Genomic DNA, 27961 nt, shown 5'->3' with positions numbered 1-27961 from the left:
AATGTTGCCTTATTTTTTATATGTCAGTAGAGGGCATCGTTTCAGCCAGCCAGCCTGTAAAGCTTTTGTGTGCTTTTTTAATTAATTTGAATTAAATACATCTTCTAAAGGGTAAAATATAGGCAATTTTGAGGAAAACGGTATTTGCGTTCACCGTGAACCGGAAGTTAAAGTTATTTACTCGTACCCGCTGCGAACAGACCGAATGCGCTTGGAGGCGATAACGGTCAGTCCGTTCCACCCTCTCCGTCCAAGGACAAGGATATTTTGATCACACAGCGAAGATCTGATGGTGTGTCGAAGCCGCTTACAGAGTGAGGCGATAGATTACCTTTTAACGGCGCCTATTGAATTAATCGTGGTAATTTATCTGGCGCGGATAACGGGACAGAATGTGCGCGTGTGATGCGGCCGAGCGCGCGCGCAGCGCCGCTGCAGTATCCGAGCACAGGCGCGTGAGTCCTTGGCCGCAGGTCGACCGTCGCTTCATTGTGTTGTTTTGGTGAATATGTGTCGAATAGAACATGAAAATGTTGCTGTAAACTCAAAGAGCGTGCTTATATATAGTTGTTGTAGCGCATATATGGTTATAGGTGTCTGTTAAGGGGTTTTATATACGAGCCTGCGCAGAATGTCTGCGTCTATACAGCGCTTATAAACGAGTCGGATAGCCGCTGCCCGTCAGGATGTCAACCGGTGCTGGAGGAGGCCTCGCACCCACGAAACCGTTCCCGTTCTTGTGTGGGGAGACTACTCATGGTTTGAAATCTAAGAGCCTCCCCATGCTCAGCGACAGTCAGGCTCCGGAGCAGGACGCGGATCAGACTCTGCTCTCTGCCCCGCACAGCTCGCCCCGATGCGGATCCCCCGTCAGGACAGAGTGTCGTGAGCCGGAGGGTCGCGGCATTGCTGCGTTCTTTACATTCCGGCTGCCGCCGGTGCCGGTGAGGCGCTATGTGGACGGGATCCTGTCGGACTCGCGCTGCTTTCTGTTCTGCATGTGTTACCTCACCTTTATTCAGTCTCTGATGGTGTCCGGTTATCTCAGCAGTGTCATCACCACCATAGGTAACGTACTTAACAACTGGCAGATCTCTCTTCTCTTCTCTTCTCTTCTCTTCTCTTCTCAGTTACATTTATAGTCTTCACTCAGAAAGTCTCATGTCTCAATTTGTCTAATTCCCCCCTATGATCTCCATCCATTCCAATTTCTTAATTTCACCATCTCATTTTAACCCCATGGATTCGTCCTAACCCCCCCCCCCCCCATTACAATGTCTCTCAATAACGTTTGTCTCATCTATCTATGTCTCTTAATCGACTGTCCTGTCATTTCAATCTACATTTTTTTCCATCTCCTCAAAATCCAATTTTTTCAATCTCTTCTCATTACCATCTACCCTAATCTCTTATTTCTCAAATGGTCTCCTCTCCTCTCATCCCAAACTCAGACTTGTCCATCTAATTTCAAACTTCTCGGAGTAACAACTCTTCACTCAGATTCTGCCTTATCTTTCGTCATAACATTGTAGTCTCTAATTTAGTTTTATCCTAATCTCCTCTCAGTCTCATCCCCTCTGCTCTCAATAACCTCTCATCTCCAGTCTCCACCAAATCTAATTCCAGTCTCTATCTCATGTCATCCCAACCTCCTCACAATGTTCATTCCATTAAAATCTCCAGTTTTTCCATCTCATTTCCTCTTAAAGTGCCCCTATTATGCTATTTTTAAGGTTCCTAATATTGTTTTGGGAGTCTCCGACAATAGGAGCACATACATTCAAGGTAAAAAAAAAAACGCTTGTTTTCTTAAAATATGCATTTAAAGGCACAATATGTACGATTTTTTATTCAAATTTCCAAAACCCTCTAGAACAGTGGTATATATTTTGCTGACTTGTGCACTTGCATTATCCCAAATATTTTGAAGAATTGTAAAAAAAAAAAAAAAAAAAAAAAAAAAAAAAAAAGAAGAAGAAAAAAAGCAATCTTAACTAGTGACACTGACTGTGTCTATTGTGTCACCTGCCAGTTACATCATACACCTCGATTTCCATTTTTGTTTTGTAGAAAACATGGAAACACCAGACATTTTTATATGTTGTGCGTTTTTTTTAGACGGGTAACAACCGCACAGAGTAGCATTATAATAGAACTTTCGAATGTATGATAAATCAGCACTGCTTTACCCCTCATATGCATGATTAGAAGAAGCAGAAGCGCTAAAGTGTGGCATAATAAAAGCTCCACTGCTTTCGAGCTGAGTCTCACTCTCGTCTCTCATTAGCAATTGCTTCAGCAGCCTTGTTTTGCTTTGACTGCTATCCGCCTCACTCTGCTTCATACTACGATGTTAATACATTTTTAATACATTATACCTCTTCCATAATCATGGAGTCCCGTCTGATTGCGTCAGTTGTGGGGGTGAAGATGACAACTCCCATGACTCCACACTCAGTCACGGCATCATCAATCTATGCCTTTGTTTCTTTGTTTGTTTTGAATGCGCAATCTCTTACATATTGTGCATTTAATATCACTTCATTTTCCAGAGATTCTCAAACGATTCATTCAAAGCAGTTCTGAAATTGCGTCTCGCTAAAACCCTCCTTGCCGTGAGCCTACTCTGATCTGATTGATCAGATGGCTCAGTCTGTTGTGATTGGTCTACCGCGTCCAGTGTGTGTTGGAAACACGCGGTAACCTTCCGGTCTCTCGTGAAACCAACACGGAAGTGACTAAAACTGCAATTCATCCACTGGCCGCTAGAGGTAGTTTTGGACTGTATAGCTAAATTTGCCCTTTATGACAACAGTGAGGGGGCCGAATTTTATAACTAATTTATTTAAATTATATTAAGCCTTAAAGTTCTGCATAACTAAGGGCGTGGTCATTTGAGTGACAAGTGTATTGCCATTGATGTCACCACTATCAAGCTTGGTGGGCGTGGTTTCAGCAACCAGCTCCCGCCTCTTTGTCCATTTTCGATTATCTGAAAGTGACACATAGTGACGTGCTGCCAAGATGGTGATGGCCGGCCCTGCCCACTTTAAGCTTCAAAAACGCTCTTCAGAAACCTATTGGTTATTTCACGGACAATTCGTCCATGTTTTTATACAATCTGTGGTCTGAAACAATACGCCCAATGCCATACTTCCATTGTTTGAACGCTCGAAAGAAAATATAAACATCTATTATTATCATACTTGTGATTCAGTGGAGCCAGCTGGTTTTTTTTTACTCCCCGTGATTAGTAAAATTATGTGTTTGTGGGCAGGGTCAAGTTGTTCGCTGCCGGCCAAAGTAGAACATAGACGGGAATTATGCAAATGTGTTACCTTGTTACATATAGCCATCACAGAAGTGGGATTCAAATTACTACTGACTCGTTTAGGCTATATAGAGTTGATTCTTTATTTTGGTAGACAATAAGTTCATTTATCGTTCACTTTCGGCTTTACAACTTTGCTGATTGTTTAGATTCACATACAGCTACATTACACCGCATGGAAGGCAATATTGGAAATGGCATAATAGGGGCACTTTAATAACATTTTGATCTCAACCTCATCTCTCAGTAACATTTCAGTCTCATCTTTTCTAGCATCTTCAATTCTCCAGATCATTTTAATCTCACAATTTCAAATATTCAATCGCATCTCCTCTTAATATTCATCATCTCATCTACTCATTTTAATCCCTTTTTTTTATGTTGTCTCATTTTATGACAACCACCTCTTAATCTCCATCTGATCACAGTCCCTCTTCTTCTCAATAACATTTCAGTCTTGTCTCATATGGCCTTCTTTCATCTCACCCCAATCTCAAATTTCTCCATCTAATTTAAATCTTCTCTCCTCTTAACAACATCTCATCTCAGTTGCCATCTCATCACATTCCAATCTATGATTTCTCAACCTCATATCATCTTAATCTCTTCTCAATCTCATCTCAGTCCTCATCCTCTCCTATTAGCAATATCTCACCTCAATATTTCAATATTGGAGTGTGTTTATGAATTTCATAATGAATGAACCCTGTGTTTTCCAGAAAAGCGGTACAGTCTGCGGAGCTCAGAGTCGGGTCTTCTGGTCAGCTGTTTTGACATCGGTAGTCTCCTCATTGTGGTCTTCATCAGCTACTTTGGTGGGCGGGGTCAGAGGCCGCGTTGGCTGGCAGTAGGGGGTGTGTTCATTGCCGTGGGTGCCGCCCTCTTCTCCCTACCTCACTTTATCTCTCCGCCATATCAGCTGGAAGAGCTGAACAACACAGTAGGAGGAGAAGGGCTCTGTGCCAGTGGAAATGGCAGTGTGCAGGAGAAGCCGACACTGTCCAGGTGCCAGCGGGACAGGGAGGAGAGTGAGCACGCCCTGTATGTGGCGCTTTTCATCTGCGCTCAGATCCTTGTGGGAATGGGATCTACTCCCATATACACCCTTGGACCAACTTACCTGGATGACAATGTGAAGAAGGAGAATGCATCCCTGTACCTGGGTGAGTCGAAGTGAGGCTTTGTCTAATGGTGTTGTTGGATGGTCAGCTGTATCAGCTGTTTTTATACCAGACCTGAATTCTGCCATGGAAAGTCTGTAACCACCTACAGTAGCATGCAACAGCTAAAGAAATACTATTATTCTTGTTTTGTGCATGCTTAGCTATCATGTATGTAATGGGAGCTCTTGGACCAGCCGCTGGATATCTGCTGGGTGGGATTCTGATCGGATTCTATGTTGACCCCGGTACCATTGTCAATATTGACCAGAGTGACCCACGGTTTGTAGGAAACTGGTGAGGAAAATCTTCTCTCATTTAATGTTTATGAGTTAAAATCCAGTAAACCCAACAGCACTGTAACCCTCTCTCTGTCTGGCTCTCTTTCACAGGTGGAGTGGGTTTCTCCTGTGTGCCGTAGCAATGTTGTTGGTGATCTTCCCCATGTTTTCCTTCCCTAAAAAACTTCCACCACGGCACAAGAATAGTAAAAGACATGTAAAAAAGGGTGTAGGCGATGTCTCCAGCGATGATGAGATGATGAAGGAAAAGAGCCAGGCTGTCTCATCCTCCATGGGTTTTGGCAAAAATATCAAAGGTGAAACTTAATATCAAATCTAAAATATGATTCGGTTCAGATCAGATCTAAAAACTCTTTACCATCTTGCTAGAAATCTTTAAAATCTGCATCTCTGGAATTTACATGAGCAGATAGTCAGTAGTTTGAACCGCTCACAACACTCTTTTGGTCATCTTTCAAGAATCGTTTTTTATAAAAGGCTAGCAAGTTGGACACGGTAGTTTTATTTTATTTAATTTATTCATTTAATTTCCATATTTTTATTTAAAACAATATCCCTTTATCTTGGTGGCCATGAGCTGTCTGTTTGTTTGTTTTTATCTAGAATTTATATTATTTATTTCTGTTATTAGCCGTGTTATTTTTGTATTATTTATATACTTATATTAGTTTTTGTTTTTATCTGTATTTATATTTTTATTTCATTTTTCTTAATTTCAGTACTTCAGATTTACTTGAGTCATATTTAGATATTTAATTGTTTTTATATCAAATACATATATTTTATTTTGTTTCAGCTTTATTTCAGTTAACTGAATACTAAAATTCAGTTGATAAATCTGTGTTGTTCCTCTCTCTGTCTGTTTCTCTCCAGATTTGCCAAAAGCAGCAGTGCGTATATTGAGTAACGTGACGTTTTTATTCGTGAGTTTGTCATATACGGCGGAATGTGCCATTGTCACAGCCTTCATCACTTTCATTCCCAAATTTATTGAATCTCAATTTGGTGTTCCAGCATCTAATGCCAGTATATACACAGGTACAGCACCAACAAACACACACACACATGTTTGTTTTTATGAAAAGTGGGGACATCCCATAGGCGCAATGGTTTTTATAATGTATAAACTGTATATTCTATGGCCCTACACCAACCCTACACCTAACCCTAACCCTCACAGGAAACTTTGTGCATTTTTATTTTTTCAAAGAAACAAATTCTGTATGATTTATAAGCGTTTTGAAAAATGGGGTCATGGGTTATGTCCTCATAAGTCACCCTCTCCTTGTAATACCTGTGTCATACCCATGTCATTATACAGAGTTGTTTCCTGATATGTCACGAAAACAAGAGCGCACACACACACACACACAAACATATGTCGATCTGATCTCAGTACTCACTATGGGTGTCTGTTATTTGTGTGTGCAGGTCTGATCATCGTACCCAGTGCAGGTGTTGGTATTGTTTTAGGTGGGTACATCATTAAGAAACTAAAGTTGGGTGAAAGAGAAGCAGCAAAGCTGGCCATGATCTCCAGCGGCGTATCTTTGCTATGCTTTTCCACTCTCTTCATTGTTGGCTGCGAGAGCATCAACCTCGGTGGAATCAATATCCCTTACACCACCGGGTAATGGAGAAAACCATCTAGAGATGCACATAAATATCGCTTGCAAACATGAGCTGCACTGAATGATGTTCGATCTGTTTTTTTGCAGGCCAACTCTGACTCTGTCTCACCGAAACTTGACAGGAAGCTGTAACGTCAACTGTGGCTGTAGGATTCATGAATATGCACCTGTCTGTGGCTCTGATGGCATTACTTACTTTAACCCGTGTCTGGCTGGCTGCAGCAACATCGCCAACCAAACCTCAGGAGTGAGTCATTTTTAACCAAGGGTTTTTAAAACAAGGGCTTGTAGTCAAGTGAAATGTAGATCAAGAGTGAATCCAGGGCTTGACAAAACCATGTTGGGTTTTACTTTGCTGTATTGACCGACTGATTGCATGTTCTCGTACTTTAAAATGAATGCTGCTGAACTTTTTTAAATAATGTAATCATAATTTTTTGTAAAATAAGCCTAATGTTACATTATGTTGCTGAAGGGGCCAGGAACCCCTTTAGATAGGGCTGTGCAAAAAATTGAATGCGATTTTCATGCGCATCTCATCAGTAAAGATGCTCCTGTGATTAGAAATATATCTCCAGCACGTGCGTTCAGATCAGGGTTGGCAGGTTTTTACAACAAATCCTGCCCAGTTGCTTCTTAAAACTAGTCCAATACTAGTCAAATCGCGTTTCCAGGAGGTTCCCTGATAAAAATTGCTTCCCGGGGTTAAAATATACATTTTTTGGAAGGGTTGCCTTGGTAAAATTCGCATTTTAGGGGCGAAATATCAAGTTGTTTGTATTGGGGTTGCTTCAAACCGTGGACATGAAAAACAACCACAGACTTGGCAACATTTTCTTGGCCAGGCTGTTTTAAAACGAAAACACAGTAGTGTAAACGGGGCCTTAGATGCAATTGGAACCTTTTTTTCGGATTCCCTTTTTTGTGTTTCACCTTTGACTTTGTTTAAATGGTTTATTAAACTGTTGTAAATTTACATTTATTAGTTTGGCAAACGCTTTTACAGTGGAGTAATACAACAAGTGATGTTGTATCAGTGTTGATCACTGCAATGCGATGATGCATAAGATGACAATAGTCACCGAGAAGTGCCTGTTGTACAAGGTTTCAGTCATCGCTCAAAATGCTATGACAGGAGGATAATAAGAGAACAGAAAAAGTGAAAGCATAGGATTTTTTTTTAAATTAATTAATTATTATTATTATTATTATTATTGGAGGCAGTTAGATGTTCACAGAACAGATGAGTTTCAGTTGTTTCTTGAAGATTGTGAAGGATTTGGCTGTTCGGATGGAGTTAGGTAGGTCATTCCACCAACAGGGTATGGTGAAAGAAAGCATCCTTGAGACTGATTTTGTGACTCTCTGCGAAGGGACCTCGAGCCACTGCTCATTTACTGACCATGGGCTTCTGGAGGGGATGCGGATGCACAGGAAAGAGCGGAGGAAGGAGGGTCTGGAGCCTGTGGCAGTTCTGTAGGCAAGCACCAATGTCTTGAACTTGATGCGAGCCACGACTGGAAGCCAGTGCAGAGAGATTAGAAGCGGTGTGGCATATGCTGTCTTGGGGTCATTGAAAACAAGACATGATGCTACATTCTGAATCATTTACAGAGGTCTGATAGTACACGTTGGAAGTCCAACCAGAAGAGCATTGCAATAGTCCAACCTAGAATAAACAAGGGCCTTGATGAGAAGCTGTGTTGCATGCTCTGTTAGGAAGGGTCTGATTTTCCTGATGTTTTGTAGTGCAAACCTGCGTGATCGTGCTGTTTTTGCAATGTGATCTTTAAAGGTCAGCTGATCATCAAGGATCACCCCAAGATTCCTGGCTGAACTCGATGGGATTATCGTTGATGAGCCCAGTTGGATGGTAAACTGGTGCTGTACTGGTGGGGTGACTGGGAAGATGAGAAGAAAGCATGTATTAAAAGTTTAACAAAAATAAAAATTTTAGGGTTATATGAAATTCATTTTATTTTTCTCAAATCAAGTGTACCTTCTGGTCATTAGATTTTCTGCTCAAAAAGAAATAAATAGAATGGTCTGATTTTTTATGAAACCATTATGTGGGCAGCTCTGCTAATTTTACCCTACTCTTTTTATTCTAAGCCTAAGAAAAACCTCACAGGTAACATATTTTAATTCACTGTTACAAATGACAGCAATTGAAGCTATACATCCTGAACAGAGTGCAAGTAGTACTGCACTTCTCCGGTCAACGGAGGTGCTGGCATGATCCTGATCAGAAGATTGGGGTCAAAAGGGGCGTTTCATGGCTACCCACACATTCGAAACAAATATTAAAGCATAATAAAAAATTTTTTACTCATGAACAAAAATATGAAAAATCTAGCCTAATTTGAGTTTTTCTATTTCTTTTACAAAAAATTAAAACCATTGAACCATTTCTCATTTCTTTTTATTTTCTCTTCTTCTTTCTAGAAAATCGAGTGACCAGAACGTACACAGACCCCAAATTCAGCGTTTTCTGTTTACATTTTTACTGGATTCAGTTGTAAAGGTTTAATTAAATTTAAACATTTAAAAATCATGCCTATACAATGTAAGTCATGAAACATAATAATTTATTTATATATATATTTTTTTTTAATCTTAGGGCCCTATGAAATGTTGCTGTTGTATTTTCTTTGGGTTTTTTCTGTGTCCTTTTAATTTTTCTGAATTTATGATTTAATGCAGATTCATCAGTAGTTTGGACAAACAAAGTGCCATTTTATTCATCCAGAATGTGCCAAATTCTATGACATTCCGCGTTATACAGTAAATTACATTTTTATGACTAAATACGGCAATTCAGTAAACATACTCCTTATTGCAAAAATCAAAGGTCCTAAATACATTATCAGACCCCCGTCTTTGAGTTTTGGATCCCAGACCCCACTTTGATGGTAGCCTAGATATTTATATGAAGAAAAAAAAAATTTTGTCGAGACATTGTGTCAGTCAGTATAGTTGCCAGTTTCCATGTATATCATAATATGCGTATTTCTCATTCTCAGATCAGAAACTATTCGGACTGCGCATGCGTTCAGAGCAGACAGGTGATCACTCCGTCAGGAGGAAACCACGAACTGCAGGTGGTGATTGTGAAGACGTACCTGAACGAGAACGGTTACGCACTTGCAGGAAAGTGTGAGCGGACATGTGGAACGCTCATCACCTTCCTCATCTTTCTCTTCATCGTCACTCTCATAACCGCCTGTGGCCAGCCGTCCGTCATCATCGTGACGCTCAGGTCTGCCTCTCTCCATGTACTCAGGTATCATCTCTTTTTACCTCTTTGTTTTGCTCATCACGGTTATTTCCTGAGCAGGTCTGTGGAGGAAGAGGACAGGCCGTTTGCTCTGGGAATGCAGTTTGTTCTTCTCAGGACTCTTGGTAGGATTGGACAGATTTTATTGAATTCATCTTTTATTTTTTTGACGGTCAACTAAACTTTCTTTTTGTCTCTTCAGCCTACATCCCCACTCCTATCTATTTTGGAGCTGTGATTGACACCACCTGTATGCTGTGGCAGCAGGATTGTGGTTTCCATGGGTCCTGCTGGGAGTACGATGTCACTTCCCTCCGTTTTGTTTACTTTGGGCTGGCGGCGAGCTTGAAGTTCCTGGGCTTCCTGTTCATTTTCCTCACCTGGTATTCGCTGAAGCAGTGCGAGGAGCAGACCCACACACACACACTTTCCCCGCTTGACACGGTGAGCCACCTCATCTGTCACGCTGGAGGTCACAAAGGCCACGCCCGCACACGCTCCTGTCCTGTTTTCCTGCCACGCCCACCAGAACACCCTCATGCTGCCATGACAACTGGACACGCCCTTAGCCGTGGTAACAGTTGCCCTGGCAATGGCCTGAAAGCAATAACTCCACCCATACGGTCACTTGAAAAAGTGGCGGTGTGAGGATTGCAGCCATGCGCACACACACACACACACACTTGTTCATATGCATGCAAACATCATACAATTATGAGGGCCGATTATGTAAATGAAAACGTACCACACCGCTTATAGCCATTGCTGGGGCCTTTTTTTTTTTTTTTTTTTTTTTATACACACACACATACTCCATAGACACATTACCGCTGAATTTGTGTGAAGCACTGATTAGTAATAAAACTTTTTTGACACAATACCTCAACAGGACAAATACCTCTGTTCAACATCACATACAAATGCAAACATACGCTAACACATTTTACATGGTCATCTCATCTATTTACCTATATTATTAGTTGTGCACATACTATTTTGCTTCTCCTGTATAGCAGACAGATATTTGTACTTGTTTACCTCATAGATTCATCCATTCATTTTTCAACAGTGATAGGAAAGAGACTACAAAATTGACTATGTTCCATTGCATTGACTCCTTCTGAATCTCATTAACTACTTCCAAACGTCAAACCCCTCCCCTAAAACAGATTCTCTTCCCATGCCCGGAGTGTAAACTCCTCCCACTGCAAAAAACCCAGATGCCAACCATTTTTTCCACACCCATACTATAAACTTAAAGCAACACTGTGCAGATTGAGCGGTGAATGACATCAAAGTACCACGAGAGCCATAGAGAGGAGACGTCTACCTTTGCTTTGAAATCACTCTTATGGTACTTTGATGTCATTTACAGATCGTTCTGCACAGCGCCGCTTCAAGTCAAACACACCTTTAGGCTAGTTCGAGATGCATCGATGCTGTGCAGACCAACCGGCCTATGACATCAAAGTCCCGCGAGTGTGATTAGAGAGTAGACGACTGTCATCTCATCTCAAGCATCTCAAATAAGCCTTTTATCATGTTGGTCCCTCCCAAACTTTAAACCCCTCCATTAAACAACCTCCCCACCAACTCTTTTGGCTACACCCAGACTGCAGACTCCTACAACAGTACTGACCACTCCAGAATCATAATAGCCCCTCCCAAACTTTAAAAACCCCTCCCCTAAAACAGCCTCTCTACTGACTATATTGACCACTTCTGGAGTGTAGGCTCCCCCCATAGTACTGACCCCACATAAGCTGTGGCCCCTCCCAGCTTCAAACTCCTCCCCTAAAACAACCTCCCTGCCAACAATTGAAGTCACACCCACAATGTAAGCTGCTGTACTGACTCCTCCTGAACTGTTTTGCAACAGTTGGTAAAGTGCACACATCTGTTAAGCTCTCTGTTTCTCTTTTTTTTCTGTAACGTCTGACCTTTTTTCTATCATATCAGTATTTGAAATGTTTCCTTTTGTTGGGTTTGATCGCAAACAATCATCTTAGTAAATAACAAACACAAAAATAACACATATACTATATAGGAGACAAGTCATCTCATGTGCACACACATCATGTATACTCCTGAGGACATGCTCTATCGTCTTTGTAGATGGTGTTCTGTTTGCGCTGACATTGAGCCAGTATTAGTGGTGTTGATGGCAATGCAATTGACTACTGTCAACACCCGTTCCGAGCAGAAATCTGCTTAATTCCTGATCGTTTTCAGTAGAAACAGAGCAGAATACACACAAGCAGGGGCGGAGCGGGGGGGTGGCTAATGGGGCTTAAGCCCCGAATGTTTTGTCAAAAGTCCCGAATCTTTTAGCTTTTTTAAAATAATTTCAACTTTGTTTCATTTCCTCTCAGTCTCTCAGACTGGAGCGGCAAAAAAAAAAAAAGAAACAAAAGCTCTATTACTGTGCGTTGTGGCGGACGGTAAAGCATCACGCATCACTTCGCTTGTTTGGCAACTGCTGATAAAAACTAACGAAGAAGAATATAAATCATCTTCTTCGTCGTTGTCATTAGGGGCTGGTGGGCTTTTTATTTCACCGCCGTCGTAGCGAGCTCACTGACTAACCGCCTGAAATTAACATTATGGACATAACAATTTTTTTTTAAAGGAACTCGTAACAGCAAACCTCACCGGCCAGAGAGAGATTCAAAAGCAATATATCCCAATGTATCAAATGCTAAGTTATTTCAGGGCATGTTTTACAACTGTTCTCGGCACATTAGTGGGATAAGAAGATATATTAATTGAGAAATATAGCTGGAGAACAATTAAATACAAAATAGTTTGTAGGCTCTACTGGGTGAATATTTTTTTTTCTTCTGAGTAACCATCATTTTCCCAGATAGTGTATAGATTTTTAGGCATTCTGTTATCTCAAACAGCCTGAAAAATAGTGCATTTAGCTGACATAAATGGGGGAAAAAAATCTCCCCTGCGGAGTACACCCCTGCAGCCCCCTAGGTTTGGGCTAAGCCCCGAATGTTTACATCTTCTGGCTCCGCCCCTGCACACAAGTACTGAACCACTGCGGAGGAAACTGTGTGTTTCATTTGCCTCTCCCTCTTTTCCCAGCCCTTCTTATGTTACTGTGCACTGTTTGCGAACAGAAGACACATTGATACAATTATTTATTTGAAATTACTTGAAGGTTTGGCTAATCAGAGGCAAACCTGTAGAAAATCTGTATTAATTGTTTTGGTTTACTTATACATGATTTGTGTCAATAAAATCCCCAAATAAAATTATTTTAATTTTGTGCTGTGATTGTTGTGTGATTTGAAATGTTGATTTAACCAGTCTGTGCTGAATATAACAAAGTGCATTAATTTGATGTCATCATTAAGGCAGTTTGGTAAACCAAAGTTTGGAAAATTATCAATGCACTTGAATGCTTGGCACTTAGCTAATTGTTATCCTATAGAACCAAACATGCAATTAACGTAGTTTAAAATTAAGTATTTGTGACCCTGGAGCATAAAACCAGTCGTTTGGGTATATTTTAAGCAATAGCTAAAAAAAATAAACATTGTATGGGTCAAAATTATACATTTTTCTTTTATGCCAAAAAACATTAGGATATTAAAGAAAGATCATGTTCCATTAATATATTTTGTAAATTTCCTACCATAAATATATCAAAACATAATTTTTGATTAGTAATATGCATTGTTAAGAATTCATTTGGACAATTTAAAGGCAGATTTTCTCAGTATTTTTTTTTTTTTTTTTTGCACCCTCAGATTCCAGATTTTCAAATAGTTGTATCTCAGCCAAATATTGTCCAATCCTAATAAACCAATTTACTTTGCTTTTATGTGACGTATAAATCGCAATTTAAAGAAAATTGCCCTTATGGCTGGTATGTGATCCAGGGTAACATTTGTTTAGTGTCAAGTCTGGAGTCTGAAAAAAATCTTTCTCTGAAATCACTTTATAACATGTTTAAATAGTTGACAACCAGAACATCTATCTTAAGTTTTATCATTTATTTTCCAACAAACGTATTTTTGTAAAATGTTTTACCTAAAAACCGCACTTGTGTTATCTTTGAAATGAGTGTGACTATGGTTCTGCAGGTCTAGTGGCTCCTCCCTCCGCCAGGTGACGCTGTGAACTCGTCAGCGCGGGACCACGTGTGTTGCTTTTCTTGACATACGTCCGCTACGCTTTTCGGCCCTTCCGCGTGCTCTGTAGAGTCGCGTGCGCCGCAATCATGGCTCTGTACAACTTTAAAAAGATTATGGTGGTTCCCACCGCTAAGGTAGGAAAATGACAGGGTGTTTTACTCACATGTGTGGTCAAACGTTATAGAGAGTATTGCTGGTGGTGTATATAACGGACATTGACAGTATGTTGCTTGTGTTGTACACGTGTGCGCGCGGCGTTGAGCCATTTAACTATCATGTGTTGTAATTTTACTGTAATGTTTTTACTGGCATCATATTTTAAAATGAACAAGCATAAACATAAAACACCTGAAGAGAGATGAAGACCTTTTGATTAATTGACTAATTTTATAATTGTACCAGGATCTCATGATCATGGAAAACCTTTATTTAAAAAAAAATTCATTCATGGAAAATGAATTGAGTGGAAATTTAGAGAATAGGCCTATGTTTTTCTAGTTGCACTTCAGTTTAAAATGGATTTTTGTCAAGTGCAATTTTTATAAAAACCGTTTAATAGCATGTTTATTATTTAAATCTTGTATAAAAGAAAATTAAGAATCATTAATGCTGGAATAATCATGTCATGGAAAATAATTTTCTCCACATATCAGTGAATCCTGGTGTGTCAGAATGGTAATTTGTTTTTTTATTATTAATTTTTTTTTTACAAATGTATTTATTTGTCTTATTTTCTTCCTGCAGGATTTCATAGATCTGACTTTATCCAAAACCCAGCGAAAAACTCCCACTGTTATACACAAACACTACCAGATCCACCGAATAAGACATTTCTATATGCGCAAAGTCAAATTCACCCAGCAGAACTACCATGATCGGCTGTCACAGATCCTCACCGACTTTCCAAAACTGGATGTAAGTATCACACAAACTTCACAACACACACAGGACAAAGGTTATATGTGTTCATCCTCCTTAATCACCCCGTATTTAATAGATTAATGACTTCCCATATGTGTGTTTCAGGACATTCACCCCTTCTACGCTGATCTGATGAATGTGCTATATGATAAAGATCATTATAAACTGGCTTTGGGTCAGATCAACATCGCTAAAAACCTTATTGACAAGTGAGTCCGTTGAGTTATCAACATCATGCACGTTATTTTTAGCATTCATTTGTGGTTGGTTTAATTAAATAAGTTTTTTTTTTTTTATCTCATCTGTGTGTATTTGCAATTCATTTAACTGAGTAAAACTGATTGTCTGTGCATTCATAGTGTTGCTAAAGATTATGTGCGGCTGATGAAATATGGAGACTCGCTGTATCGCTGCAAGCAGCTGAAACGAGCCGCGCTGGGTCGCATGTGCACCATCTTAAAGCGACAGAAACAGAGTCTGGAGTATTTAGAACAAGGTACAAACACATCCACAGATACTTTCCAACATAAGACAATTTTCCGGCTAGATTATATTGTACAGATACTGAATCATTGAACTTAAATTCTTATACTGTAGTGCTCAAACATTTGGGGTCTGTTAGAATTTTAAAAAAAATCAACACTTGAATTATATACTTCTAAAGGAATATTTGACTTCTTTGTTCAAAGCATAAATGTACAAAAAAAATCATTTTACATGCACATTATAAATGAATATTTATTTCATCACAGTGCGGCAGCATCTCTCCCGTTTACCCTCTATTGACCCCAACACCAGAACCCTCCTGCTGTGTGGTTACCCCAACGTCGGCAAGTCCAGCTTTATCAACAAGGTTTGTTTGTGCATGTGACTGAAGGTTAAATGTCAAGTTTGTGTGCTCTGTTTTTAATATAAAGTTTTAATGGAGGATGTGTGTACAGGTGACCCGTGCTGATGTTGAGGTCCAGCCGTACGCCTTCACTACCAAATCTTTGTTCGTGGGTCATATGGATTACAGATACTTGCGCTGGCAGGTGAGTGTTTGAAAAGTGCATGGTTTTCAGACAATATTCAACTTAATTAAAAAATGATGTTATACCTGATCATTATGGCTGTGTGTTTTTAGGTGGTTGATACCCCAGGTATTCTGGATCATCCTCTCGAAGAAAGGAATACCATAGAAATGCAGGCCATCACCGCTCTGGCTCACCTGCGTGCTGCTGTCCTCTATGTCATGGATGTGTCAGAGCAGTGCGGACACACGCTCTCACAACAACTAGAGCTCTTCAACAATATACGGCCGCTGTTTGCCAACAAGGTAGGCACACATATAAAGATCTCAGGTTAAAAGCAGTGAAACCAAATATAGTTTTGTTGTGCTGAAGGATGGCAATGATGATTATTTATGTGATGCAGCCTCTGATCGTGATGGCCAATAAGTGTGACGTGAAGAAGATCAGTGAACTCTCAGAGGAGAATCAGGTAACTGAGATTCTAAATCTGATTCAGTTCCTGGAGCTGAGTGAAATTTAAAGGGGTTCTGACTGTTAGTGTGTTTAGACTCTCCCATTAACTCATAGTGAACACATCTGTTTAGTTTCAAAATGTAAAAAGAAAAAAAGTAGGTCCAGGTTTATGCATTATATTCATAGGAGTCTTTTTATTTGACAGTCTAATAATCATGAAAAACATGCATCAAGGTTTCCACTGTTTTCAACATTGAAGATCATAAGAAATATTTGAGCGCCAAATCATCATCATAGAAGTATGATTTCTGAAGGATCATGTGACTGTAAAAAATTCAGCCTTGCATCACAGGAATATATATATATTTTTTTAATATAATAAAACAAAATATATTTTAAATTGTAATATGTTTAAACCTGTTTTACTGCTTTTGTCTTGGTAAGCATTAGAGACTTATGCCAAACACACTTTAATTATTTTATGGTGCTTTTTGTTCTTTTATGAATTGAAGGTGTGAAGATTCACTTTTTGTTTAACAAAGTAACCACACACAGATTTGGAGGCAGTTTTCAGTTCCAATTAAACAGAAGTTTTATAATCGCCAGTTTTCATCTTCTTAGCTTCATAATCTTACTATTTCATAATTTGACTAAAATGTTAATTTAATCTCAAACCGTTGCGAGGATGATAGTAGAAATCATGAGAGAATGGTTAGCTGCAGCTGGTCGAAGCTTTCTGCGGTGACACTGAAACTGAGCTCTATGTGTGAATGTAGAAAGTCTTTACGGATCTTACTGCTGAGGGGATCCTAGTGATTGAGACCAGCTCTCTGACGGAAGAGGGAGTGATGCAGGTGAAGGCTGAGGTAAGATCACATCCACTCACTCACAAATGCTCACTGAAATCAGCCTATTCGTTTCATGTTCCCATTTAGAGAGTAAGAGTATTGTAAGCTGATGTAGATTGGTGGTTTGCAGGCATGTGATCGGCTGCTGGCTCACCGTGTGGACACAAAGATGAAAACCAAGAAGGTCCATGATGTTTTGAACCGACTCCATCTGGCAATACCCACCAAGAGAGATCAGAAGGTACATGCTCTTCACACTTCTTAGATGAGTGTCTGCTTGGTCATAAGCATATTTCTTTACAACTGCTTCTTGCAAATTTGCATTTGTAAAAGGTTTTGATTTGGTTTGTGCAGGAAAGGCCACCATTTATTCCCGAGGGGGCTCTGCTCCGTAAGAAGGCTATGGAAACAAATGCTCCCAAACGCAAACTGGAGAGAGACCTGGAGGCCGAGCTGGGAGATGATTACACACTGGATCTACAGAGTAAGATATAAACAAACACATCTACACACAAATAAACTTCCAGACGTGTCTAAAAATGTTGTCTTGTGTATTCAGAATACTGGGACTTGATGAATCCAGAAGAAAAGGAGGATAAGATTCCTGAGATTTGGGAGGGTCACAATATTGCCGACTACATTGACCCAGAGATCATGAAGGTATGAAACAAAAATGCATTAGGTATTCTTTTCAGTACTGTAAACCAAAAAAACTGCCTCCTGAATTTCAGATTAGTGGTTGCTAATATGGATTTATTTTATTTTTCAAAATTGACCTTTTGTGGCCTCCGTATTGAATATTTGGTTACATCCTTGTTTCAGATGATGTTTTGAATTTCTGTCCCTTCTCTCGTTCTCAGAGGCTGGAGGATTTGGAGCAGGAAGAGGAGCTGCGTGAGAAGGCCGGAGAGTACGAATCTGAGGAGGAGAGTGAAGATGAAGAGATGAATGAAATCCGGCAGCTCGCCAGTCAGATTCGCGAGAAACGGAAACTGAAGATTCTCGCATCTAAAGAGAAAGACACACAGGGATCCAGAATGCCCCGCACAGCCAAGAAGGTCAGTCTTTCTGTCCAGCAGTCTTATTCTTATATATGTTTTATATCAGATATTACTTGCATATTTTAGGTTAAGTCACTTCAGAAACCCATATTTTTATTAACACTTGGTAACACTATTTTGTTAACCTTGTTACACATTACATGTACTTACTGTAGTAATAAAGAATGCATAATTGCATGCAACTAATAGATGGTTAAAGATGGATTGATTGGTATACGTGGTGCAGGTGGAGAGAGCGACCCTGGAGAAGGAGATGGCTGATCTGGGTTTGGACATGACCGATAAAGATGATGTAAGAAGTTTCTGGTGTGGATTTTTCTCTTAAGATTTTCCATGTTTCTGAAACTGTATTGGTAACACGCTTGATTAATTTCTGGTCCTTCTAGAGCCATTATGCTCGGAGATCTCGCTCTCTGGTCCGAAAGAGGAAGAGGGAAGTGTCTGCACCACCGACATCGCGCACTCGCAGTCAGAGTGCCTCGAGACCACCAAGGGACCAATCAGGAGTCAGAGATGCCAAGGTAGTGTCTGTTACCTTAAAAAATCATATTCTGAAATCAATATTATAGATAGTCTTATAAATATAATGGATATCAACATAAATTAATTTTCAAGACAAATATGAAGTGAATTTAGGAAAGGTAGTCATATAGCAGATTATAGAGATTTTGATAACACAAAGGATCCCTTTGTAAAGCGTTTCTAAAGGTGTTTATTAATGACTAGTAATTTAACATTGATAAATTGTTATAACTGCATGACTAACACAATACCTGCAAAATAGCAAGCCATTTTTAACTTGTTATAAATGCCTAATAAGTATATTTATTTACTCAAAATCAGATTCCTGACTTATTTCATAATGTCCGTATGTCTTATTTGTCCCAGATGTTGAAGAAGGTAAAGACCATGATGAAGAGCTCGCAGAAAGACATGAACAGGCAGGGAAGGAAGGGTGAATCTGATCGACATGTGTTTGATGACAAACCTAAACATCTCTTTTCTGGGAAGAGGAAGTCTGGCAGCACCAGCCGCAGATAAATGCAGCCTTATTCACTCACTTCTGTCTAATGTATTCATACCTGTCCTTATGCTATAATAAATATGTTATATTCTGTACTTTTAGTAGTTTTTCTGATACAGATGATAATACACCTGTAACCATGATAGAATTAGTTATTGAAATGTATGTTAATTGCATAATTAGACATTTATTCTATCATGCAGAATGATATTGAAATGTACAGGATCATGATTTTGAACTCCTTACTTGCAAGATAAATTATCTAAAGCTGTTGTTTCCAGTGGGAGCCAAATAAACCACCCAAAGTACTGAACCTGAAATTCATGTGTGAAACCGTCAATTAAATTTGAGTTGTGTTAGGCTTGTGATGTTTGTTTTTCTGTGTGGGGGGGTCCAGAACATATGTACATCTAACCAATGTACTTGGATTAAGATTTCTGTATATATTTCTAATGTATTTAAGCAAATCTCAGAGCATGAAGGAAAGTTACTGTATATCAGAAACCGCAGCAATAGTGTTTCATTGCGTATGTCAAAAACAGGAACGCTTTTCAGGAGGTTAAATTAAGCATTTAGATCATGTTTTTTTTTTTTTTTTACTCTGTCTTTGTCCTAGTTACCTGTGAATTCAGTTATCAGACATTTAATTGGCAATAATTATATTGCCACTTTATGATGTTTTAGCTTGAACATCACCTAAATAGGCCACCTGACTTTTATTTTGGCAAAACACCTGAACGAAGCCCCCCCCGGAAACGACATCAGCCTCCACTTGCAACAGTGTCAAAGCGTTCAGACCGAAAATCAAAACAAAACAGGAGAGCCTTGCTTTACGTACAACGAACTTCGTAATTACACTAAACAATTATTGCAACAACGCACACGATTTCCCACGGGACCTACAGGCGGCCCAAACGCGAAGAATGGCGAATTACCGGGCGTTTCACACCCAGCTCGCGACCATCATGGAGACTCTGACTCGCGCGGCGGTGGCAGAAATCTGCGAGCTTGTGGACGACGGTTACGCCGTTTTACACATCGAGATCTCACGCCACCAGAAAGAAAACGATGAACTCCGACGGAAACTGCAGCTCATAGAGTCCATCGTTGCGGCGCGGGGGTACAGCGACGAGAAAACTGTAGCGCGAGACGGTCGGTGCGATAGTAATGCTCGCGAATCGCTAGTGGGCAGAAAAACTCCCGGAGGCGGCGAGTCCAGCAGCCGCGGCACAGTGGCAGAGGTTAGATGACCAGTTGTTTTGGGTATTTTGTGATTATAGTGCAAGAAAATAATGTGTGTCTGTATGCAAAAGCAATTATTATTTGTTTATGGTCGGATTCCAGACGTTTGAGATTCGTGAAGAAGAAGATTTGATAGAAATGCAGATCAAAGAGGAAGGTCTCGAGCAGCCGCCGCTGGGAGGTGAGGTGCCTCGGGTCATTCCTGTTGTACACTACCAACTTACTAATTAAAAAAAAAATATGTATATATATTAATATGCTTGTGTTGTAATTCAAGGAAATAAAATGCTTCACCAGACTTGTGGCAAAGCACACAACTGCAATTAAATGCAAACAAATGTCACGGTTCAGCACAATGAATATAGATTATAAGACGATTTATACTTAAACAACCTCAATTTCAGCTATAAAGCAGTTCTTCAGAAGACAATATTTTAATTATTCAGGTCTATTTTGATTCAGTTCATCAATGTGTCAGTTTGTGAATCATGAAATGACGTCAGATTTATCTCTCCATCCATCCGATGCATCTGTGCAGAAGACAAAAGTGTCATTCAACTCAAATCAGCAGAGTGTTGATTCTGTTCAGTTAAATAAAAGTGCAGATGCTGCTGACTTCATCAATTATGAAACAACCTCAGTTTCTTCTACAGTAGAGTTTTCTTTATTGTTCAGGTCAGTTCAGTTCAGGTTTTTCCGTGTCAGTACACTTATGTCATTATTCTGCTCAATTTTGTTTTTATCTGATAGTTTCAGTACAGTTAGACTGATAACATTTTCTGAATAATAATTGTCTTTAAGTTCCAATTGACCAAGCCGAAGGTGACACATATGCATGCATGCATATTACCTTGCAAACTAAAAGTATGCATATTCCTTTTTTTAAATATAATATATATTTTCAATGGCAAGTGTTACTTTAATTTTTCAGTAATTCATACTTGCCTTTTTTACAACTTTTATAGTAAGATTAAATATTGTTTAGTAAGATATATCATTTTTGCATGTGGTGAAGCAACCAATTAAGTTTTATAACTTGTTTACATTATATATATATATATATATATATATATATATATATATATATATATATATATATATATATATAATTTTTTTTTTTTTTTTTTTTGCTGTCAACCAAAATGTTAAAATTGATCCAAAATATAAGTACATCTGAGGGGACATGAAAATATACTGCATACTAGGAATGTTCATAACTAACCCTTCAAAATGAGTTCATACTGTGTGTGCTTCTCAGCAGATGATGATGACGATGATGATGAAGGTGAAAGTGTTTCTGCAGTAACTCACGACTCTCCGAAACCAGATGTTGCCGAACTTTCGGGACAGGATTCTCACACACTCTCACACTCCCCTGACCATGACACACACTCTCACACTCTCACGTTTGCAGACACACACTCCGGCGCTGATGAGTCCCAGCACTCCAGCGTCGACTTGACTGCTTCAGATAATGCTTCCTTCTCCCTGGCGCAAACCTCGTCGGATACCCGCGCTTCCCAAGTCCACCGAGTGTTTCATGAAGACTTGTGCATGAAGGCTGATATGGATCCGGTATCCGATTGGGCCACACACTCTGTCCGTAACACACTTTCACACTTGCAGACCTCTCCACAGAGGGTTGGCGGGTCAGACTCTCTCATATCCCATAATTCTCCATTGTTTGCTGCACAGCGGCTCGTTGCTCTGGGTAACGTCTCAGGGTTGGGTCTCTATGGCCGGTTGGGTGCTCTACGGACAGGTGAAGCAGGCAAGCGACACTTCATCTGCTCGATCTGTGGGAAGAGTTTCACCACATCGCAGAGTTTGGAAACACACATGCGCATTCACACTGGAGAGCGGCCGTACCGCTGTGAGCAGTGCGGGAAGCGCTTCACGCAGTCCGGGCACCTCACTGCTCACCAGACTGTCCACACCGGAGAAAGACCGTACGAATGCACCCGCTGTGGAAAACGATTCGCTGGGAAACAGTACCTCCGCATACACACCAAGAAACACCACCCTGACTTGCACGCGCTCTCTCATTTACAGACCCACACACAGCAGGACACGTTACCCTGAAAAGATACACATGCTCAGAGTGCAGGACACCACTTTTAATGTGTTAGTAGTCTATTTTATATATTCTGTTTTTGTTTGCAAGTGTCCTGCAACCACTGAGAGTTTAAAAGAAGACATTCAGCCAGTTCCAAGTCTACTGTTGCAGTATTCAGACATTTAAACTTTAAACAGGTCATTCTGCCAAATCTAAAGCAGTGACATGCATTACACGTTATGTATACATACTGCAGGGAGACCATGTGGAAGCCAACATTAGAGTACATTAAGACTCTGATACTTGCAACATGAAATACTCACTATACTTACTGACCTGAATAGCAGATGTACCTAAAATGTACAGTATGTGTTGTTCAAAGAGATTGATCTAAATTAGATATTATTATAGATTATACATTTATATTTGTTGCTAGTCACAGCAGAAACAATTAACTGGATTTGTCAGTGTTGTATTCAATAGAAGTAAACAGTTGAGTTTCAAACAGTTAATTGCATCTCTGAGTCTTTTATTTGTCTTGTCGAGATTGATTAGTTGGAAAAGAAACCGATAATTCTGTGTAAAATGACAGTATATTATTGTGATGTTACTGTGAGGGAAAATCCACAGTACTGATTCATCTTCAGTAATTTAACAAAGAATTATTTCAAAAATGACAGTGACAGCTGATACTCTATAAGTACTGATACGAATGAACAACAGGGAGTTAAGTCCTTTTGTTATCATGCCAGAATGAGCAACTGGAGGAACAAACTCCAGCACTGATCATTATATCCAAATACACACTCATCACCCGGTCCCTTCCTGCTGATGCTCTGAAATGACTCTGTACACACCACCACTCCACACACACACACTCTCTACACAACACCTGCTTCCAGTATCACTCTGTTCCCTTCAGAAAGTTTTATTTATTCATATTTGGATCCAAAGTGAGCCGATGAAAATAAACACATAATCTGTATATCAAGAAATACAAGATTTTCAATAATAAAACCACAACAACACAACAACAATGGTATATATATATATATATATAACTGTTGAATATATATATATATATATATATATATAACTGTCAAACTGTTGAAAGCTTGAATCTGATTGGCTGACAAATGTTCTAAGGTGTGCAATTATTTTCAGAGAAGCACACAGCAAAAGTAGTTTGTCTTGAGGTGTTTTAACCAGGGGCACTGCACAATATCCTGGGCATTATGCATAGGCAGTCCTAATGGCTATAATAACACAATAAAATGTATACATACATACACATTTATACATTTTTACTTTATATACTTATACGTGCACAGATCTTTAAAACTTTAAAACCAACATATCATTTTTCAAAACCTCTCACAATACTCCTCCCGCAGACCATATTTCAGAAAACATTTGAATATCATTAATCAATTTGAAATATGTGTATTTATATGGCATTCACTTTTAAAAACATTTTCTGCATTAACTGTACCTGTACCCACTAACTTTATTTATTTATTTATTTACTTTTTCTGACATATTCAAGACACATCCAACAAAAAGTTTAACATGCATTTTTCTTTTCTCTCTCATGAAATATTTGGGACCACCAATAAAATACTGAATAAAATACTTATCTTACTTTACTAATCTATAACAATCGACTGGCTCTTTAATCCCCTAAAAAGGATATTCCTTACCCACTGCTGGATTCAGGTCTGTTCATAGCTATGATACCATGAATAAGTTTGGTTTGCTGTACATTTCTCAATAGGAGGTTTGTACAGAGACCTCCAGAATCCTTTAAAGTCTGGCTCAAACACTTCTGTCCACCTTCTTGCTCATAATTGTTTTAGCATGTCTGATTGGTAAATTTAACAAAAGTGATAGTACAGCAGCTTTTTATTACTCGTCCACTGGCAACAGTCTGACCACAGTTTGACCTCGGTGTCCTCATAGCTGGCTCGGGGCCTGACAAAATAGGCGACACGTGGCATTCTACTCCTACATCCTCAGGAATTAATAATAATAATAATAACAACAACAACAAACACTTGACATCGATAGTTTTTATTACCACTGTAGATTTTTTTTAATCTTCCTGTGGCAGACACCCATCAAAATTCATTTTTAAATAATTTAGCAAATATTATTTCCACAAACTTATTTACAGTTCCCACAGAGATATGTAGGGAACATTTTTCAACACACTGTTAATAAGAGGACATTGAATAACTATTGAGACCGTGGCAAGGCTGCATTTTGCAATGAAGAGCAATGCAGCCAGTGCTCCAAAGGTCACAATGAACATACTGAATGAAAAATAGAAAGCAGAAGTCTTTATTTCCTTTCTTTTAAATCGAATTTCTGTCTAGGAGAGACAGTTAATGATCTCTTTTGTGATATTTCTATCCTGTGCATTCTGTTGATGTTGTTTTATTACCATCAAAATGTATTTGTGAGACATTGCAAAGACTAAACCATAGTTTCACATTATCTTCCATTTGATTGGCTTTCAATGTATATATGCATGGTTGCGTGGGTAGACATAGTTGTCCAGGACAAGGTCAGATGTTTTCTGGTGTACTTGCACATTGCCCTGACAAACACAATATTACCAGACTAACTAACAAACAGAAAAAGGCTAACAAACCAGGGTGAAAGTCCCTTTGAGCACTGTATTAAAGCATCTCTGTCAAAGCAGTCAGTCTCATTGATGCAGCCATGCTTATGAACACATTATGGGGTGTTGTGGGCTCGGTAATGGGCCTGCTTTACACTGGGATACAAGTCATGGTGCCATGTCTTCCTCCAGCTCCTCTCTCCAATGATGTTATTTCAACTGATGTGGTAAGAGGCTTGAAAAGCCTTTTTTCCCCAAAGCCTTTAGATCATATGTGTGTGTGTTTTCTTATTCCAATAATTTACTTAAAACATTTTTTTCATGTTCAGTATATGGGCACTTGGCACTTTGTGGCAGCAGCTGCCTGGGATGAAGATGATCTTAAGTCCTTCAAGACCACCGACAGCTCTGTTCTTCACATTCAGAAAGGCACTAATGGCACCCTGACAGCGACCGAAGGCTATCGTGTGTGAGTGGAAAACTGCACACACACACTAGATTATACCTAATGTACCAAAAAAGATAGTAAAAAGAGCTATATACAATAAATATGTCTGATTTAAGAACCCCACAAAGTCTATCGATCTTTGTGCAGTCTTTTGATAAAGTAGTAAAAACAAGTTCACACACAGAGACATTTGACTGTTATATACTATATGTGAGGTTTTCAAGAATATAAAATCTTTTTGTTTATCACAGTGGAGATAAGTGCCAGAAGAACACTTGGAGCTACTATATTTCATCTGTGACAGAACCTTTCCTGTTTAGAACCGGTAGGAACCGATGTACAATCTGATGAGTCTCAAACAGTAATTCAGCAATGACTATCCATGCTTTACACTTTATAATGGGTTAATATCAAGCAATATTATTATTATTAAATTAATAATCTTTATCATTATTTTTAGTTATTATTATTTTTTGTAAGAGATCTGCTCTCGCTTAACCTTCTTAAAGGGATAGTTCACCCAAAAATCTAAATTATGTCATTAATAACTCACCCTCATGTCGTTCCAAACCCGTAAGACCTCCGTTTATCTTTGGAACACAATTTAAGATATTTTAGATTTAGTCCGAGAGCTCTCAGTCCCTCCATTGAAACTGTGTGTACGGTCTACTGTCCATGTCCAGAAAGGTGAGAAAAACATCATCAAAGTAGTCCATGTGACATCAGAGGGTCCGTTGGAATTTTTTGAAGCATCGAAAATACATTGTGGTCCAAAAATAGCAAAAACTATGACTTGATTCAGCATTGTCTTCTCTTCCGTGTCTGTTGTGAGAGAGAGTTTAAAACAAATCAGTCTGGATATCTGGTTCGCGAACGAATCGTTCGATGTAACCGGATCTTTTTGAACCAGTTCACCAAATCGAACCGAATCGTTTTAAACGGTTCGCATCTCTAATACGCATTAATCCACAAATGACTTAAGCTGTTAACTTTTTTAATGTGGCTGACACTCCCACCGAGTTCAAACAAACCAATATCCCAGAGTAATTCATTTACTCAAACACTACACTACTAGTGATTCGTTCGCGAACCGGATATCACAAACTGCTTTGTTTTGAACTCTCTCACAACAGACACGGAAAAGAAGACAATGATGAATAAAGTCGTAGTTTTTGCTATTTTTGGACCAAAATGTATTTTCGATGCTTCAAAAAATTCTAACTGACCCTCTGATGTCACATGGACTACTTTGATTATGTTTTTCTTACCTTTCTGGACATGGACAGTAGACCGTACACACAGCTTCAATGGAGGGAATGAGAGCTCTCAGACTAAATCTACAATATCATAAACTGTGTTCCGAAGATAAACGGATGTCTTACGGGTTTGGAACGACACCAGGGTGAGTTATTAATAACATAATTTAGATTTTTGGGTGAACTAACCCTTTAATCACTTTCAATTTAATTTAATATTGCAACAGAGGAAACAACAATCAGACGTTTCGACAGCAAGCCTTCTTCAGAGAATCAAGTTATTATTATTAAAAAAAAAAAAGATTTCTTGTGATTTCATTTGCTTTTTAAAATGTATCACTGTGTATGCAGATTTCGATGCTTTTGTGCTGATCTGGGATGGCAAGTTTGTAAACTGCCCTTCATGCATCATAATATTTCTTGTGGATGAAAACGAGGAAGCCAGTGCTCTGCTGTTTGGTCAGTATCAGTATGTTTGATCACTGTATTCTTTCACCTACATGATCAGAGCAGCATGTTAAACTGGACAGCAATGAAAAGATTTAATTCAATGTGCACCCACCCTGAAACTTAAAGTAAATCTCTAATACTGTATGCGTGCCGCATGTAAAGTCACCAATGCAAAGTGATCTAGTTACACAGCAGACTTATATACATAATGAATGAATGTATTTCTGTCCCCCATCGCAGCTCGTAATGAAGTAACACCAGATGAAGTGATACAGGAATTTGAGTCAAAAATGGAGTGTGTTTTAATGGACGATGTAATAAAGGCACCTCTGAAAAAAGGTTTGTCTTTGATGCATTTGAATCTTGCTCAGAGACTGTGACTGCAATTCCACGGGATATGTAAAACGTGTTTATGATATCTGTATCATTTATTTTAGGTTATTGCAAACTTGATGAGGCTGCTTAAGACACAGGTGGTAAGTGCAAACACTGCGTTTCTACACCGTTTAAACTGAAAATGACATTGTTTTTATAGTTTATATTGCATCATTTCTCACTCCTAAAGGTCACGGGCAGATGCAGAGATCTACACACTGCAGATCTACAATAAATTACTGAATTGATAGAAATTAGGATTCACTGTTTTGGGTTTAGTGACTGACTGATTAAATAAAATCAATACTTCAATAAAACTATTTGTTTTGTGAGTTGAACTTT

The 27961-nt window shown here is 39.1% G+C and overlaps 4 protein-coding genes across 6 annotated transcripts in view; all 4 read left to right on the top strand.

Annotated features, from left to right (window-relative positions):
• The first annotated feature begins 46 nt into the window (after positions 1–46).
• On the top strand, positions 47–12973 carry LOC127934359 (solute carrier organic anion transporter family member 5A1-like). Its single transcript, XM_052531693.1, has 10 exons — positions 47–1068; positions 4051–4494; positions 4656–4788; positions 4884–5089; positions 5667–5831; positions 6225–6423; positions 6512–6671; positions 9448–9683; positions 9762–9826; positions 9904–12973. The coding sequence occupies exons 1-10, from the start codon at positions 687–689 to the stop codon at positions 10347–10349; spliced, it is 2436 nt and encodes an 811-aa protein (XP_052387653.1). The 5' UTR covers positions 47–686; the 3' UTR covers positions 10350–12973.
• Positions 12974–13817: 844 nt separating this feature from the next.
• Positions 13818–19489, top strand: LOC127934329 (GTP-binding protein 4). Its single transcript, XM_052531640.1, has 16 exons — positions 13818–13983; positions 14594–14764; positions 14876–14979; positions 15130–15266; positions 15523–15623; positions 15712–15804; positions 15897–16088; positions 16187–16252; positions 17013–17102; positions 17215–17325; positions 17439–17568; positions 17644–17744; positions 17945–18142; positions 18372–18437; positions 18532–18666; positions 19034–19489. The coding sequence occupies exons 1-16, from the start codon at positions 13936–13938 to the stop codon at positions 19184–19186; spliced, it is 1896 nt and encodes a 631-aa protein (XP_052387600.1). The 5' UTR covers positions 13818–13935; the 3' UTR covers positions 19187–19489.
• Positions 19490–19895: 406 nt separating this feature from the next.
• Positions 19896–22979, top strand: LOC127934338 (B-cell lymphoma 6 protein). 2 transcript variants are annotated; one of them, XM_052531651.1, is made up of 3 exons: positions 19896–20410; positions 20514–20592; positions 21670–22979. In XM_052531651.1, the coding sequence occupies exons 1-3, from the start codon at positions 20093–20095 to the stop codon at positions 22491–22493; spliced, it is 1221 nt and encodes a 406-aa protein (XP_052387611.1). In that variant the 5' UTR covers positions 19896–20092; the 3' UTR covers positions 22494–22979. The 2 variants fall into 2 exon arrangements, with proteins under 2 accessions (XP_052387611.1, XP_052387619.1); XM_052531659.1 differs by having other exon boundaries at positions 19897–20410; positions 21673–22979.
• Positions 22980–25148: 2169 nt separating this feature from the next.
• The window catches only part of LOC127934313 (apolipoprotein M), a 72263-nt gene continuing 69450 nt past the window's right edge, over positions 25149–27961 (top strand). Inside the window, exons 1-7 of one of the 2 annotated variants that reach the window (XM_052531606.1) lie at positions 25149–25317; positions 25420–25559; positions 25790–25863; positions 27146–27253; positions 27485–27583; positions 27682–27720; positions 27810–27937. In XM_052531606.1, the coding sequence (XP_052387566.1) occupies positions 25192–25317; positions 25420–25559; positions 25790–25863; positions 27146–27253; positions 27485–27583; positions 27682–27710 (576 nt within the window). In that variant the 5' untranslated portion in view covers positions 25149–25191 and the 3' untranslated portion in view covers positions 27711–27720; positions 27810–27937. Of the gene's footprint in view, positions 25318–25419; positions 25560–25789; positions 25864–27145; positions 27254–27484; positions 27584–27681; positions 27723–27809; positions 27938–27961 lie in introns of those variants that run through there. The other variant, XM_052531615.1, reaches the window with a different exon arrangement.

This window comes from Carassius gibelio, chromosome A2 (assembly GCF_023724105.1).
Source record: "Carassius gibelio isolate Cgi1373 ecotype wild population from Czech Republic chromosome A2, carGib1.2-hapl.c, whole genome shotgun sequence".
NCBI lineage: Eukaryota > Metazoa > Chordata > Actinopteri > Cypriniformes > Cyprinidae > Carassius > Carassius gibelio.
This window is presented reverse-complemented; position numbering and strand designations above follow the sequence as displayed.